At 41.6% G+C, this 14,454-nt stretch overlaps 1 protein-coding gene across 1 annotated transcript in view; it reads right to left on the bottom strand.

The window, feature by feature from the left end:
- The window catches only part of nr5a2 (nuclear receptor subfamily 5, group A, member 2), a 91,761-nt gene that overhangs the window by 31,364 nt on the left and 45,943 nt on the right, over positions 1-14,454 (bottom strand). The window contains exon 5 of the mRNA XM_030049548.1: positions 7,242-7,361. Coding sequence (XP_029905408.1) covers positions 7,242-7,361 — 120 coding nt within the window. The remainder of the gene's footprint in view (positions 1-7,241; positions 7,362-14,454) is intronic.

Raw genomic sequence — 14,454 nt, 5'->3', positions numbered from 1 at the left:
CTGGGCGAGCGCGGCTCCTGAAGCTCGGGGAGGAAGAGGGGTCCCTGCAAGCTCCCATTTGCAATTAAAAACACCGCTTGATTTGGAATTTATTTATTGTGTAAATAGGATGATTGGAGTTTCTGTTTTATCTGCCTCCAAAAGGCAAGGGACGGAGATGGAGAAAATGTTACCGATGCACCATGTTTTCCCCTCTTCTCTCCAAGTCTTCTCCTGTTCTCTCTACTTTCATCTTTTTCTCTTCTTTCCTTTCTATCTCTCCTGTCCTTCTGTCTTTCAATTTATCCCCCTCTGTGTTCTTTCTCTCTCTCTCTCTTCCTCTTCCCACCATTGCGACAGCAAGAGTTATGACTCGGTGCAAAGCAGACATCGCCCCCCAAGGTGTCAATCAATTTACATAAAATCAACTGTGCATGAAATAACTTCATTGAAGGATTGGACTGTTGATGGTGATGCCTTGGGTTATTGCCTCCTAGCCTTAAGTAAAAAGAGAGTGAGGAAAAAACACTATAATGTCACTATAGCAGACTTAGCACTCACCCTGGTGACCTACGTATCAATCAATCAATCAATACTACTTTATTATCCCTCCTGGAGAGACATAGAGTAAATATATGAATAAATCCTCAAATCCTAACCCATCATGAATACGATAAGTGATCTTAGCTGGTCATTAAATATGGAAGCTGAGATCGGATTGATGCATAGAGGGCTTTGATGTGCGAGGAGGAGGCAAGACTGGGCTCGAAAATGTACCTTGTTTGAAACTACAGAAATGTGGGGTTGGCCAAAAAAAAAAGAAAAAAAAAAGAAAACACGTCTGTTTTGGCATCTCTGCAGCATTTGAATTTCATGTCCACCGCGAGCGTTGTTCTATCAAAATATCAGGCTTTTCAGACCAAAAACCTGGCTGCCAAGCTGCGAGGCCTTGCTTAATCATTCATTGATTCAGTCCAATCTTTGTCATTTCACTTTTGCGCACATTTCTGATAAGTCACACTTTGCGTTTGATCCTACAAGAAAAGAGTATAAAGAATGTGGCTGCTTTCCTCCCCACAAAAATATTCATGGTCATCTCTCTCCGTTGTCGGTGACATGATAAGATGCAGCAGGATCGAGACAGAAAGATAAAAATATATATTTTTTTAAAAAACATGACAGGAATTTGCAAGCAAGGAACAGAAGGACAAGAGAAACAGAGAGACAGCAACAGAATGACAGGCTTTAAACTCGGCATTCCACTCTTGTGTGACTGTGAATCGGATGGTATCACAGGTTCCTTTGAAGGTCAAAGTGAGAGCAGCATGGCAGCCTCTGAGTGACAGGAGGGCAGGAGCAGGAGTCACTCGCCTCGGCGCTAAAGGGATGATTAGAGAAATCTCTGTCTACCACTGAAAAGAAATCTCCATCAAAATAAGACTTCTCATCTGTTCCGCCTTTTAAGGACCATATCAGTGATTTTGACTGTTTGGCCCGTTCACAACAATTCACCCACATGTTACACTGCAACAAACCATTTTGCAAATCAGGAGGAGATACTAAAGATTTTTTTTTTTTTTTTTTTTAATTTTTGGTTGAAACACCCAGCCTACAATGGCTTACCTATGTGGCTAACTATCCTCACCATTCATAAATCATGGAAGCAGTAATTTGATGTGTAAAGCACATGTTTCCCTGGGGACTATCTTTTGATGGAGAGACCGTTTCACTCCACCCAACATCAAATCCCAGTTATCAAAAGACAACATTGCTGCTGCCTTTAGAGAAGTAATGTTCATTTTCTCATTGTAGTGGAATGAATGGAAACAAATGGCTGGATAAAAGGGAGGGAAAATAATACTGGAGTTCTAAATATGACAGCTGGCATTGGGAAAAGAATAGCAGAAACATTAAGTACAGTGGTCCCTCGTTTATCGCGGGAGTTACGTTCTAAAAATAACCCGTAATAGGCGAAATCCGCGAAGTAGTCAGCTTTATTTTTTACAATTATTCTAGATGTTTTAAGGCTGTAAAACCCCTCACTACACACTTTATACACTTTTCTCAGACAGGCATTAACATTTTCTCACTTTTCTCTCTTGTTGAAACTCTCAAAGTTCAAACCTTCGTAGAAAAATAAGTCCAGTATTATAGAATGAACGCATTCTGTACTGTACAGGAGACACGGCACGCAGGAGATTGATTGACAATGGTCTACAGTCCCTTAGCCAATCAGGACGCAGAACACAATGCGCTGTAAAAAAAAAAAAAAAAAAAAAAAAAAAAAAAGCATGCAAAATTGCACTAAAAAAAAATCTGCGAAACTGCGAGGCCGCGAAAGGTGAACCGCGTTATTGCGAGGGACAGCTGTATATACATTATGTAAATATTAGCACCAGACATGCAGAATCACGGCTGTGGTCCTTTAAATATCAGCTTTCTCAAAGTGAATATGATGTTCTGATGGGGCAAAATTATTTCAGCCGTCTACAGCGCACATCTTGTCAACTTGCGCTTAGAGAGTGAAATAGCATAAAGTCAGATTGCTTCACTTGTTTGAAGACTGAACACTAGTGGAAATCACCTCCTGGACATCCAATGGGCTAAAGAGCGACAAGAGAAAGGGGCTGGGGCGGGGAGGTTTTGAACCCGTGGCATGTCGACCAAAGCCACTTCTCCCTGGGTGTCGTGTGTCGCTGCATTACTCAGCTAATCCCCCATGATGCACCAGGGCCTGCTCCGAAAGCAAGCTTACACCCAGACATGAACAGGCATGCCATTGCCCATTTGGATGTTCGCACAATACTTGATTCCAATCTTAATGACATATTTACATTTTAGCCATGTAAAGCAGGGCTTCTCAGTATTTCCACCCCAAGCACCACCTTGTCATCATTATCACATGTCAAGGCTCTTGACAAAAAAAAAAAAAAAAATCTCCCAAACTATTGGCAAATCTATTCTTTTGTTTATTAAACAAGTACTGGTACTAATGCAAGTGTTTTCTTAACTGAAACACTAGTAGGTCATAAAATCCAAATTGTCCATAAAAAAACTCATATAATGTCCATAAAACGTACACTTAGAATAATTACAATGTGCAACTCTGCAACAATATAAGTCCCAGAAATAATAATAAAAAAAGAAGCACATCAATATCCACAAAAAAGAGGTCAAGGTCTAGATCCACAAAAAGAACAGACTTAAATGCACAACAGGCCATCCCAACAACAGCCCAAGTTATTGTGTATGATTTTAAAAAAGAGTTGATTTAAAGGAAATTGCAGTAACGGGTCAGGTGCAGCACTTGGCTTTTATTTGGGGCTGTGTGTTTGTATAACTAGATAATGCCGCGATGACATAATGGCATATTTTGTGTAGCTGGAGAAAACAGGGAAGGATCGTATATATTTGTGTACCTCAGGTGCATTTAGTTCAGAGAAAAGCTGGAATTTGACAGTAAAATTAAAATATCCCTGTTTTCTCCAGCTATATGCTAAATATGCCATTATGTCATCGCGGCATTATCTAGTTATGCAAACACACAACACCAAATAAAAGCGAAGTGTCCAGAAATTCAAGGTACATTGCTGCTTGTTAACACAGTTTGAAAGTGTTTTAGATTGGATTTGTGCTTCTCAACCAATGAGCGGGACACAGAACGCCATGGGCAGAAGCTCGAGTCCTGCACAGGTCCAGGTTTACAAACCCATGTCCAACCTAAACCTTCAAAGCTCAATGCTGCACCTGACCTGTTACCTGCAATCTCCAGAGGGGTTATCCAAAAGAAAGCCTTGCTGATGGATTTATATTCAAAAAGTGATCCAAAATGAGAAAAGAAGGGAAAAAAACAAAAGCTGTGGTCCTACACTGCAAAAACGCAAAATCTTACCAAGATTATTTGTCTTATTTCATGTCAAAATGTCTTATTTCTAGTCAAAATATCTCATTACACTTAAAATAAGACATGATCACCTCAGAAGTAACTTGTTTTTAGACAATTTTCACTTGTTTCAAGTGAAAATTTGCTTGTTTCATTGGTAAAATTTGTTTCTTGTTTCTAGCTAATTTTCACTTGTTTCAAGTGAAAATTTGCTTGTTTCATTGGTAAAATTTGTTTCTTGTTTCTAGCTAATTTTCACTTGTTTCAAGTGAAAATTCACTTGTTTCAAGTGAAAATTTGCTTGTTTCATTGGCAAAATTTGCCAGTGGAAAAAGTGAAAATTCACTTGAAATAAGTGAAAATTAGCTAGAAACAAGAAACAAATTTTGCCAATGAAACACACAACTTTTCACTTGTTTCAAGCAAATTTTCACTTGAAACAAGAGACAATTGTCTAAAAACAAGTTACTTCTGAAGTGATCATGTCTTATTTTAAGTGCAATGAGATATTTTGACTAGGAATAAGATATTATTACTTGAAATAAGACAAATAATCTTGGTAAGATTTTGACTTTTTGCAGTGTAAAACATCCCCAGTCTGTCTGGTTGATGGCTGACAGACTGAGAATGTTTTAGGAAATATTTGTTTACTTTTCTGTTGTTTGCTCTATTTTTGTGTACATTCCTTCTTTTTGTGCGTGTCAGATCTTCCTTATCACATCCCTACATTTACAGTAGCTCCCACAGAGCTTGAGAGCTGATTCTTACCCTAACCAAGTGTTTTTTATGCTGAAACCTAACCATGTGACACTGACATGTGATAAAAGCGAAAATGTCTGATGTGTGTCATCGTCACAGCAGACGGTGCCTGTGGCCTCAGTATCAGATGAGAAAGGGGTGTGACCAAGCTGCCATGTCTGACGAGCTGGAGATGTGAATGTGTTGCCAATACACTCGAACGCGTGCAAATATCACTTTTTTGAAAGGAAAAAACAAACTGTAATGTGCAGGTTCAAAGCCCTTGTTGAAAGGCATTTTGGACAAATGTAGGAAATGGCTAACTGAAGCCAGAGTAGACGAGGCAGACTGAGGAAGAGTGGCTCCACCAAAAGAGGCAGGGCGCTCTGGCAGGAAGGATGGCTGCTGATGCACACTGTGGCCAGTCACACATCCAAATGGCAACATCGAAGTGTTCTCAGCATGTCAAGCAGTACCAGTGAGTGTGTGTGTGTGTGTGTGTGTGTGTGTGTGTGTTCTCAGTGACGCTGTTGCGGTGGTTTAAATATCCCTGGTGTTAGCGCTGTGCTGTCACCCCTGGCCAGGCAGAGAATAATAGGAGATAATGAACTGTTTCATAGACTCCCCCTCCCATCACACACACACACACACACACACACACACACACCAACACCAGCTGTTCATTAACCAAAATATGCAAACGAGACCGCCGTCCTGCACCTCCCCTGACTATCAACCCTCCTCCTCCCTTCTCCCTTCACCTCCTCACTACCTCCTTCCTCTTCCATCCTCCTCCCTGCCTCACAGCCAGGCAGCGCTAATCAAACACGGAGCGGCGGAGTGTACTGCTGGGAGGGTGTGTGTGTGTGTGTGTGTGTGTGTGTGTGTGTGTGTGTGTGTGTGTGTGACACATTGCACATGGGAGGACAAGAAACATAAGAACAGGGGTAAAGCATCTTGAGGCATTCCCTCTTCTCTGTGTGTGTACGTGTGTGTGTGTGTGTGTGTGTGTGTGTGTGCGTGTGTGTGTGTGTGTGTGTGAAAGAGAGCTGGAGTCACCTTCTGTCTTTCTCTATCTCTGATTTTATGTTTCTTTGCTTTGCTCCTATTGCTCAATGGCAAAAGTAGCTGATAATGTAAATTTGATCATTTTCATGCCCCAAATAATAATCATTACAATAAAAAAAATACTAACACTAAAAGAGAGAAAGAAAAAAAACAAGAATGCTCAATTAAAGGTTTCAGTGAAAGCATTTTCCTGCAAAAACTGTGTTGTGGTTTGAGTGGAAAAGCCTCTGAAACAGTGTTAAAACCATCCTGGAACACTAAAACTCAGAGAGATTATTCCCAGTCACTAAAACTCACTAAAAATATTAATTTGACTTTAGTTGCACTGTGTTATATTACATGGTGTAAGCCTTGTTATTCTGCCCCTAAATATGCCATAAGTACTACTTACCAGTAGAAGCAGTACTGCTTCCTCACCAGAGGTAGTACAGTACCTCTTCACAGATTCTGTCAGTCTGTTCCTGACCTTGTCTTGATTCAGAATCATGTAAGTGAAAGGACAATGCACACAAACACATACACACACACAGACTGCGACCCTTGCCTCACTTCAATATTTCAATATTTATGCCCGCATCTATTGTTGAAAAACATTTTGTTGAAGAGCAACGTTTTGGAAAGCCGGCCAATCAATAATTTACGGGCGCTCATCTCGCTGACAGCCGCACCGGGGTTCTGAGGCATATTCATAATGAGCAATTTCATATGAGTGAGTGTGTGTGTCTGTGTCTATTTGAGAGACGAGTGTCCGTTTTTCTGTCTTACCCATGAGTGTGTAAGATCATGAGCATGTCGAGGTGTGCATGTCTGGGTGTGTTTACCGTTCCGAGAGTGTGTGTGAGTGTGACTGTGTGAAACAAAAAGCAGACTGGTGAATCACAGCATCCTGTTGCATTGAGGGCTTCCATCAGGGCCTCAGGCGCTGGCCCCCGCCAACTTCCTCAGGGGCCCCGCTGAAGTTAAACAATACTCACACACACTTTTTTTGTATCCCCTAACCCTCATCCATACCCCACCCCACCGACTCCGAACACGGCGTGCTTGACCAAGCGCTTTATTTATTCACTGCTGGAGTCCTTATTCACTAAGAGGAAGAGCGAAAAAATAGAATGCATAATTGATTGTGCTGGTCACATCATTTTATATCTATAATCTATTTTTAATGAAGCAGCAATGTTGGCATGGTCAGCTTATCGATAATGCTTTAAAGGTAAAGTTCACCTATTTTGAAAAAGTTATTATTTATATTAGGTATATTAGGTATTTATTATAGGTATTATTTCACTTCCCCCCAGCTGTTCTGCAGGACAGTTGTGGTGCTATGTTTCTCTCATTGTTACTGAGAGCTCAATGGCAGGAGGCTAACAGGTAGCATTTGGAGCATCCACCCAGTATCCAGCACCCACTAATTACTTACATAACAGCAAGGGTGTAAATGAAATAACATCTTTTTTTATTCAAAATGGGTTAACTGTCTCTTTAAAAAGTTTGTTAAGGTGTTGTTGAGGGGTACAAAAAGAAGGCTAAGTGGGCCTGATTGGAGGAAAACATATTTCAGAAGCTTTTAACTCACCTGCTGACCAGTGACCAATAGGATGGAGCCTTCCTTGGCGTGCACCACCTGTCGGAAGATGTGGTCGAGGATGAGGAGCTCGCTCCAGCAGTTCTGCAGCAGCTTCATCTGGTCGTCCACCTGGACAGAAAGACACAGAGACATGCCATGGTAATGCAGCTGAATGATGAATGAAAAGCAATGAAGAGTGACAGCCAGTGCCAGTGTTGTGTATTGGAAGTTTTTCCACTGTAAATACAGGTATATCTGCATTTACATAGCTTCAGTTTAAGTTGCTGATGTGTCTCGGCAGTAAGACAAATCCCTGTATAGTCGGTGAAAACAGTGATTCTGAATTTTATGAATACTAATGCTGGTAACACAAAGGAAAAAACTGCTGGACACTTGCTGACCCTTTGTGGTCTTTCTTTTTTAAGTAGAATCAACAACAGTGTGCAAACTTTTCAGAATAACAACGCATAGTAACAATCACAAAAGAAACCTTTCATTCCAGATTCATGACAGAAAATGTCTTTGAAGCAAAACTTGAGGTACTGTATGCAACATAAGAGACCGATTTATCAGCAGGCACATATCTAATTCATGCCCAATTTCAACTCATCAAAACACAACAGTGCTGCAGCTTTTAGCAAAACTAATGTGGACGACTTTATTACGGTGATGGAATACTGGTGTGAAGACAGTTTGAAGTCTCTGAAAGTGATCTGATTTTCATATCGTAGTGGAATGAACAGAAAGCAGTGGCTGGATAAAAGGGAGGAAAAATGAAATGATATGACAGTTAAAATAAAGCTGCTTGCTTTGGGAATAGATTAGCAGAAACATGAAGTATATGCATTTTGTAGATATTATGCTAAAATGTAAAATCACTGGCATGGCCCTTTAGGAAGTTATATCGGTCAAACCCTGCTATTGATTAATTTATTACCAGCGGTGCAGTTTGTCAAGCTTGCACAGAACTCAAAAGTCCACTGAACGCAAGCAGCAAAGCTTTCTCATGTGAACGTTTCCACACACAAACACTCTGCTATGTGCCTGGTCTGACAGTGTTGCAAGCTTTATCTGTTTGCCTGCTGCCAGCAGCTTCAGAGTGATTCCACCGCTATGCTACTAATGATTAAGTAGTCACTTCTCCCTGTCGACTGCCAGCCACCGGCTCCCAGGGACCAGCCAGGTGAGCTTGGGAAGCTGACGCATGTTGAGCAGTGGCTCGCTGCACCTAAACAACCCCCGCCATTGTAACTGCCGGTCCCTTCCCATGCCCGGCTGTGTTAATCATTACCCCCATACAGCCATGCACACACAGAAAGGCCACATTGAGAAGGGAGGAATGAGGAAAAAAAAAAGTATGAGAGGTTATTTCTTGTCCCACTCCCCGCCCCCCTCCCTTTTCCATCAACAAACATTGTGTTCTTTGTGGTATCATTGGGAATAATGTGTCTTTTTGAGCACGCTGTTGTGGAATACTTTGTTGCTTTGGGTCTGTGAGAACCATTGGCCACCGCAAATGTCAGTGAAAGAATGTGGATCGATGGCAGGACTTGGTGAGCCGGGCAGGTGCAGCATGATCACCTCTGACAGGAATGTCTTTTTATCCGTGTGCTGTCTGGAAACTTGTGCGCCGCTCTTGTTTGTTGAAATCTGTAAAGACTTCACGTATTAACTCGATGTCAACAACTGTCAAGCGACTTTATTACCTTGAATGACGCGGCGCAAGCTGTGGCCAAGTCTGGAGCCTATCGCGCGGTGATTGGGAATGTTATGACCGGCTTGGTGTCTGCTTACTCCGCATGCAGACATAACAACAGCAGCATCATAACGTGACCGTGGCAGAGGCCAATCACACCCCCGCTGGAGGCCGGAGGCTCCAGGCGGGTGGTTACCTGCCCACAGCTGTCTTCTGACACAGCTGAGGATTTCCACTGTATCTATACCACGCTGGGCTTTTACCAGTGCCTCGTAGTAACGTGAGTTTTTCCGGAGTTGATGATAAAAGCAGCTAACGAGAGAGACATTCTGCTTCGAAAAAATTGTCAGATAATCTCCATAAATATCGAATAGCACTATTTTTTTCCTGAAATACCCATCCATACTGAAATCTTGCTTATGTGGGAGAGCAGCATGAAGAAACCCTCATGTAATCCCACCAATCATACACGGCAAATAATCTGCTTTTATCATCATATTCAGTCTCATCTGTCTTCAAACAAGGTTAAAAATCTGCCAGTGGGGTGTAATAATCCCACTTGTTTCCACTGCTAATCAGATTCATCCAGAATTTTCTTGCAAGGGTCATTTTCTTGATAATAGTGGCTGATCTGCCTTATTCTGCCTTGTTTCAGCATATCTATACTTGTTTCCACACAAAAAAAAAAAAAAAAAAAAAAAAAAAAAAAGATCCTGGAACAAGTGATACTACCTTGGAAACAATTTACATTATCTCATCCCACTAGCAGATTTTTTTTTTTAACTTGTTTGAAGTAAAACAAGATTTTTAGACTGAATATGAGGTTGAATGACCTGCTAAGATGGAGAGTTGTTGGAGGAACACACAATGCCAGTCTGCATATCAGAATTATGCAGTGTAAAAAAAAAAAAAAAAAAAAAAAAACATAAAACCTTAGTGTAAAATCAGTGAATGCCTTAGGTCTCCCGTTCCTCTTTTATCAGTGCAGATAAATGACAAAATACAACAAAGCTGCTGTGACCTTTTCCACCACTTTTGACAGCATGGTGGACTCTTTCTCTCTCTCTCTCTCTCTCTCTCTCTCTCTCTCTCTCTCTCTCCCTCTCTCTCCGTCTATTTTTTGAGGTCCTGCACTGGAGGCGTCTCAAGCACAGGAGGAGAGCAAAATTCAAATGCCGTCATTAAAATCATCAGAGAGTGGAGGAGGCGGGCGAGGGGAGGGGGCGCTCCTTACTGTACTTTACACCCCTCCTTTCCCCTCATCTCTCTCCATCTCATAGCCAAAGGACCCTGGAAGTGTGTGTGTGTGTGTGTGTGTGTTAGTGTATAGAAGGGTGGGTACATGTAAGGCCCAGGTTCTTCAAAGCCACCCCCGACCGCCCCCCTCGCATGTCAGCGGCGTTGGGTGAGTGTTGGGGTCCTCATCAAAGCGCTGTCCTCACCCTGCCTGCCTGGATACTTTTCTCTGACAAGAGACACGGGTCATCAAAAGGGGACAGTGCAGAGGGGATGATGGTGGGCAAAAAGCGGGCTAGGCGAGGGCAGAGGACACCCGCCTGGAAGAGGGGGACTGGTGACAGACAGATGGGCATGGGGGCGGGCTAGAGGGGTTGGGGGTTCAGTTCATTGACCTTTTAAGTGCCAGCGACACGAGCTGTTTCCCTGACAAGCTCTTCCTTTGCTCTGTCAAATGAGCTCCATGCCATGGCGCCTGATCTTACAAGATCCGCCGCCTGCTCGCTCAGATAATACGAACTCTCTGACATGAAGGAGGCGACAGCACTGCCTTGTGTTTTCCTGCAAGAGCTTCTCAGATACTGTCGGAGCGCAAAACAAGCACGGGCAATATTCTGCCAGTAAAATGCTGGTGGATTGCCAACCGTGCTTGATTTGACCCTACAAAGTTCAGTTTATTGAACTCAACAGAAGCAATAAAACATTTAATTTATGTAGTTGGTTAATTCTTATCACAACACATGGTCATGGAAAATCTAGATAAGATGACCCACACACAGCCCGTTGCTAATTTACAGTTTCCACAGAGCTCAACAGGAAACAAGCTTGTTGTTGTCTAGTTTACACCTTAACACCAAATGAGATATAATTTACAATAACAGAGTCAGTTCAGCAGCCATTAAAGGGATATTTCCCCCATTTAAAAAAAAGTGATATTATTTCACTTCCCTCACTAGCTGTTATGTAGGACAGTTGTGATGCAATCTTCCCTTCAATTTTCCTTATTTTGTTTTTCAGAATGTTAGCCGATGGGAAGTCCACCTCAGTGTCAGGAGGCTAACAGTAAATGGTAAAAATGGTAAATGGACTGCATTTCTATAGCGCTTTTCTAGTCTACTGACCACTCAACAGTTAGCACTTGGAGCGTCCAGCCAGTATCCAGCATTCAGTAATGATAAGAGGAAGATGCCCAATAGCACAAATAGCATCAACTTTTTCAAAATGAGTGAACTATGCCTTTAAGATCATCAACCCAGAGAATGATGTGCATTCATTAACCTTCAGGCAATTCATCCAACCACAGGTACAACAGATCATTCAGTGCTCTTTAAACCATCACACACAGTGAGACCTCATGGTGTGCATGTAGAGCTAAATACAAATTTCAACCAATAAATTCTTCGTTTTTTTTTTTTTTTTTTTTTTTGAAATCCCACCATTCAACCTGTCCCATCACATTAAAACTGGGTTTGTCTGCCTTACTGATGTCATGTTGGTTTACTCTTTGAAATGATCCCACACCAACATCCCATAGCAGGATATATATTAAATAAAGGAAGCAAAATGCCATCTCATTGCCCAAATAAGTTTTAGTTTTAGTTGCTAAAGCCTCACCATAACCTCAAATAAAGGTGTTTAGCTACCTAAACCTAACTGTTAGCTAACCTTTTCATGTGAAAATATGTCATTTGTGCTACTGTCACATAAACTTTCACAGTTTAGAAATGTAATCTTTAGGTTAATCTGACCAGTAACCAATAGCCAGCTCATAACAAATACTCTTCTGAGTCTTGTAACAAGTCGAACAAAAGAATTTGCTTTTACGCCGTTGGACAGTCCCATGTCAATCCTTGTCCTTGGCATGGTGCAAAACTCATTATGTGGATTTAGCTTGTTAGGAGTTAAGTTGGTGCAAAAAGCACCGTCCCCAGAAATTGCTTCAAACTGGCCTCAAAATCCACGTTTAAGGCTACTTTTCAAGGTGTGCACTATTTAATATTTTAATATCATCACCGATGTTGGTTCTATTTTTTTTTTTTTTTCCAAGCAGGAACTTCTTCTACTTGCACCGGCCGGCAATGAAAAATACATATCCTCCAAGAAACCAATTTAACACCTTTATGATCGTTCAGGCGAGTGGGATCAATGCCTGGATCAATCGCTTAGCCCATAGCTTTTGTTCAAAACCACCGGCTGAGATTAATGGGATTTTCCAGAGAGAGAAGGAGCGGGGGAGAAAGAGAAAGAGGGGAATGAAAGTGCCAGACAGGGAATGAGAGAATGAGAAAAGACTTGGGGGAAATTGAGAAAATAAAACATAGTGATTAAGAGCAGATATTCCTTCCATTTCTGGGCAAATGTAAATTAATTGGAAACGGAGCATTCAGACGCTTGCTGACAAAAGTAATGTTTATTCATTGCCCCCTGCTAAGAGCAGAGCAATTATTATGGTGTGTTGAGTCAAAACAGCCAAATGTAGTAGAATCTTTTTTCCCCCCACTTATTTTGTGGCTGGGTTTTGGGCTAGTGCCACGAGCATTGTTAGGCTTGGTACGGTACGGCGGGCCTTAACAAGAGTACACAGCTGGATCTGATTTTAATAAGTAGTTCCATTTTTGATGTGGCCTAATGAACAGATTAATGGAATCTCCTTCAGTGGAGCCTTAATGAACACTGGGAATCGCGCTATTTTTTGCCATGGTGGGGGGAAACACACATGCACGCGCACACACACACACATCATTACATGCACGCAGTCACATTTGTTCACATGAACACAGACACCCACGCACCAGTTCATCTGCCATTTCCATAAACAATAGCTCTGCCTCTCTCTGCTGGACGGGAATCAATGCTGTCTTGCAGGACTACAGGTGAAGTTTGAAGTCGACATCAATGCCCATGCATTTTCTTGCGGCCATCCTTTGGTGCGATCTTGATCTTGTCTTGGCATCTGTTCGCCTTGTGCTGAGCGGAGCCCTGTATTCACCTGGGAACAGGCATTAATTCACCTAGAACAACGCCTATTGTTCTCAGCGTGTTGCGAACATGGCTTAATCATGTCGCGCTCAAATGCTGCTCGCTGCCAGTTTCGCTTTAATTGAAAAGTGTCTCAATTTGCCTTCTCTTTTTCACTGACAATAGAGATCCTGTTCAACTAAATGGTCAGCTGTGCATCCAGAAATGGCGGGTTGGTTAAAGTCCCTGCCTGTCGAAGAATATGTAAACCTGGGAACAAGTTTGACTAATACTAACTACTCATCAGTTTCTAAAGCTTGTGCCCTCTCAGATGTCCCACAGTCTCAAATTATTACAGGACTGATTTGTCTTCTCCAAGTTTAGAAGTTAAAGTTGACAATATATGTGTCGTACATGGCTGAAATGATCTCCCCCATCAGCAGATTTTCCTCACTGCTGTTTCTGCTCATTTCTATTTTAGAAGTCTAATATATCTCCAACCTTTTATCCAGCAATTGGTTTCCATTCATTCCACTGCGATATGAAAATGAACTTTCAGAGACTTCTTCACACTAGTATTCCATCACCATAATAAAGTTGTTAAGTTTGGTTTTCCTAAAAGCAGCAGCACTGTTGTGTTTTAATGAACTGAAATTGGGTGGAATGAAATGACCCCTTGCTGGAAAATAGTCCCTGTGGAATTGTTTGCTTTTTCAGTTTCAGAATTTTCAGTTCTGTAGTTTATGAATGGCAACAACTTTGTTAGCCAGAGAAGCAAAACATAATAAGGTGGTGTGTTTCAACCAAAAATTCAATAATTAAAAAATTCAAATTGAAATCTTCAGTACCCCCACATGATTTGCAAAATGGTTTGTTGCAAAGTAAATTGTGGCTAAATTGTAGAAAATGAGCCAAATGTTCAAATCATCACTGATATGGTCCTTTGATAGGTTACTGTTGAATATAACTCACTAGATCATCTAATTTTAACTCAAATGAAGAAGCAAAGTCCTGCTTAATTCCACTGCAAATCATTCTGGCAATAGTTTTGTTTTTGTTTTGTTTTGTTTTTTTTTTTCAAAATCCACAAATAGAGTTGCAACCATCAGCAAAACAGTGTGAGAGTGAGTGACTAAATCCCTGGGTTGGACCAGCTATGTGACCTGTTAGGTCACATAGCTTAGGTAGGTGGGTGTGTGGCGTTAGTGGTCCATGTTCCAAACTGTCTCCAGCTCTTCCCTAGAGACAGCTGTGTTGGACCATTAGCCACCACATATGAATGAATCCGAACTTTCTCCCTATAGCTGAACCAGCAGAAATCTCCCCCTCTTG

Source organism: Myripristis murdjan, chromosome 4 (genome assembly GCF_902150065.1).
Source record: "Myripristis murdjan chromosome 4, fMyrMur1.1, whole genome shotgun sequence".
In the NCBI taxonomy this organism is placed as follows: domain Eukaryota; kingdom Metazoa; phylum Chordata; class Actinopteri; order Holocentriformes; family Holocentridae; genus Myripristis; species Myripristis murdjan.
Note: the sequence above shows the minus strand (reverse complement) of the source record. Positions and strands in the feature narration are given on the sequence as shown.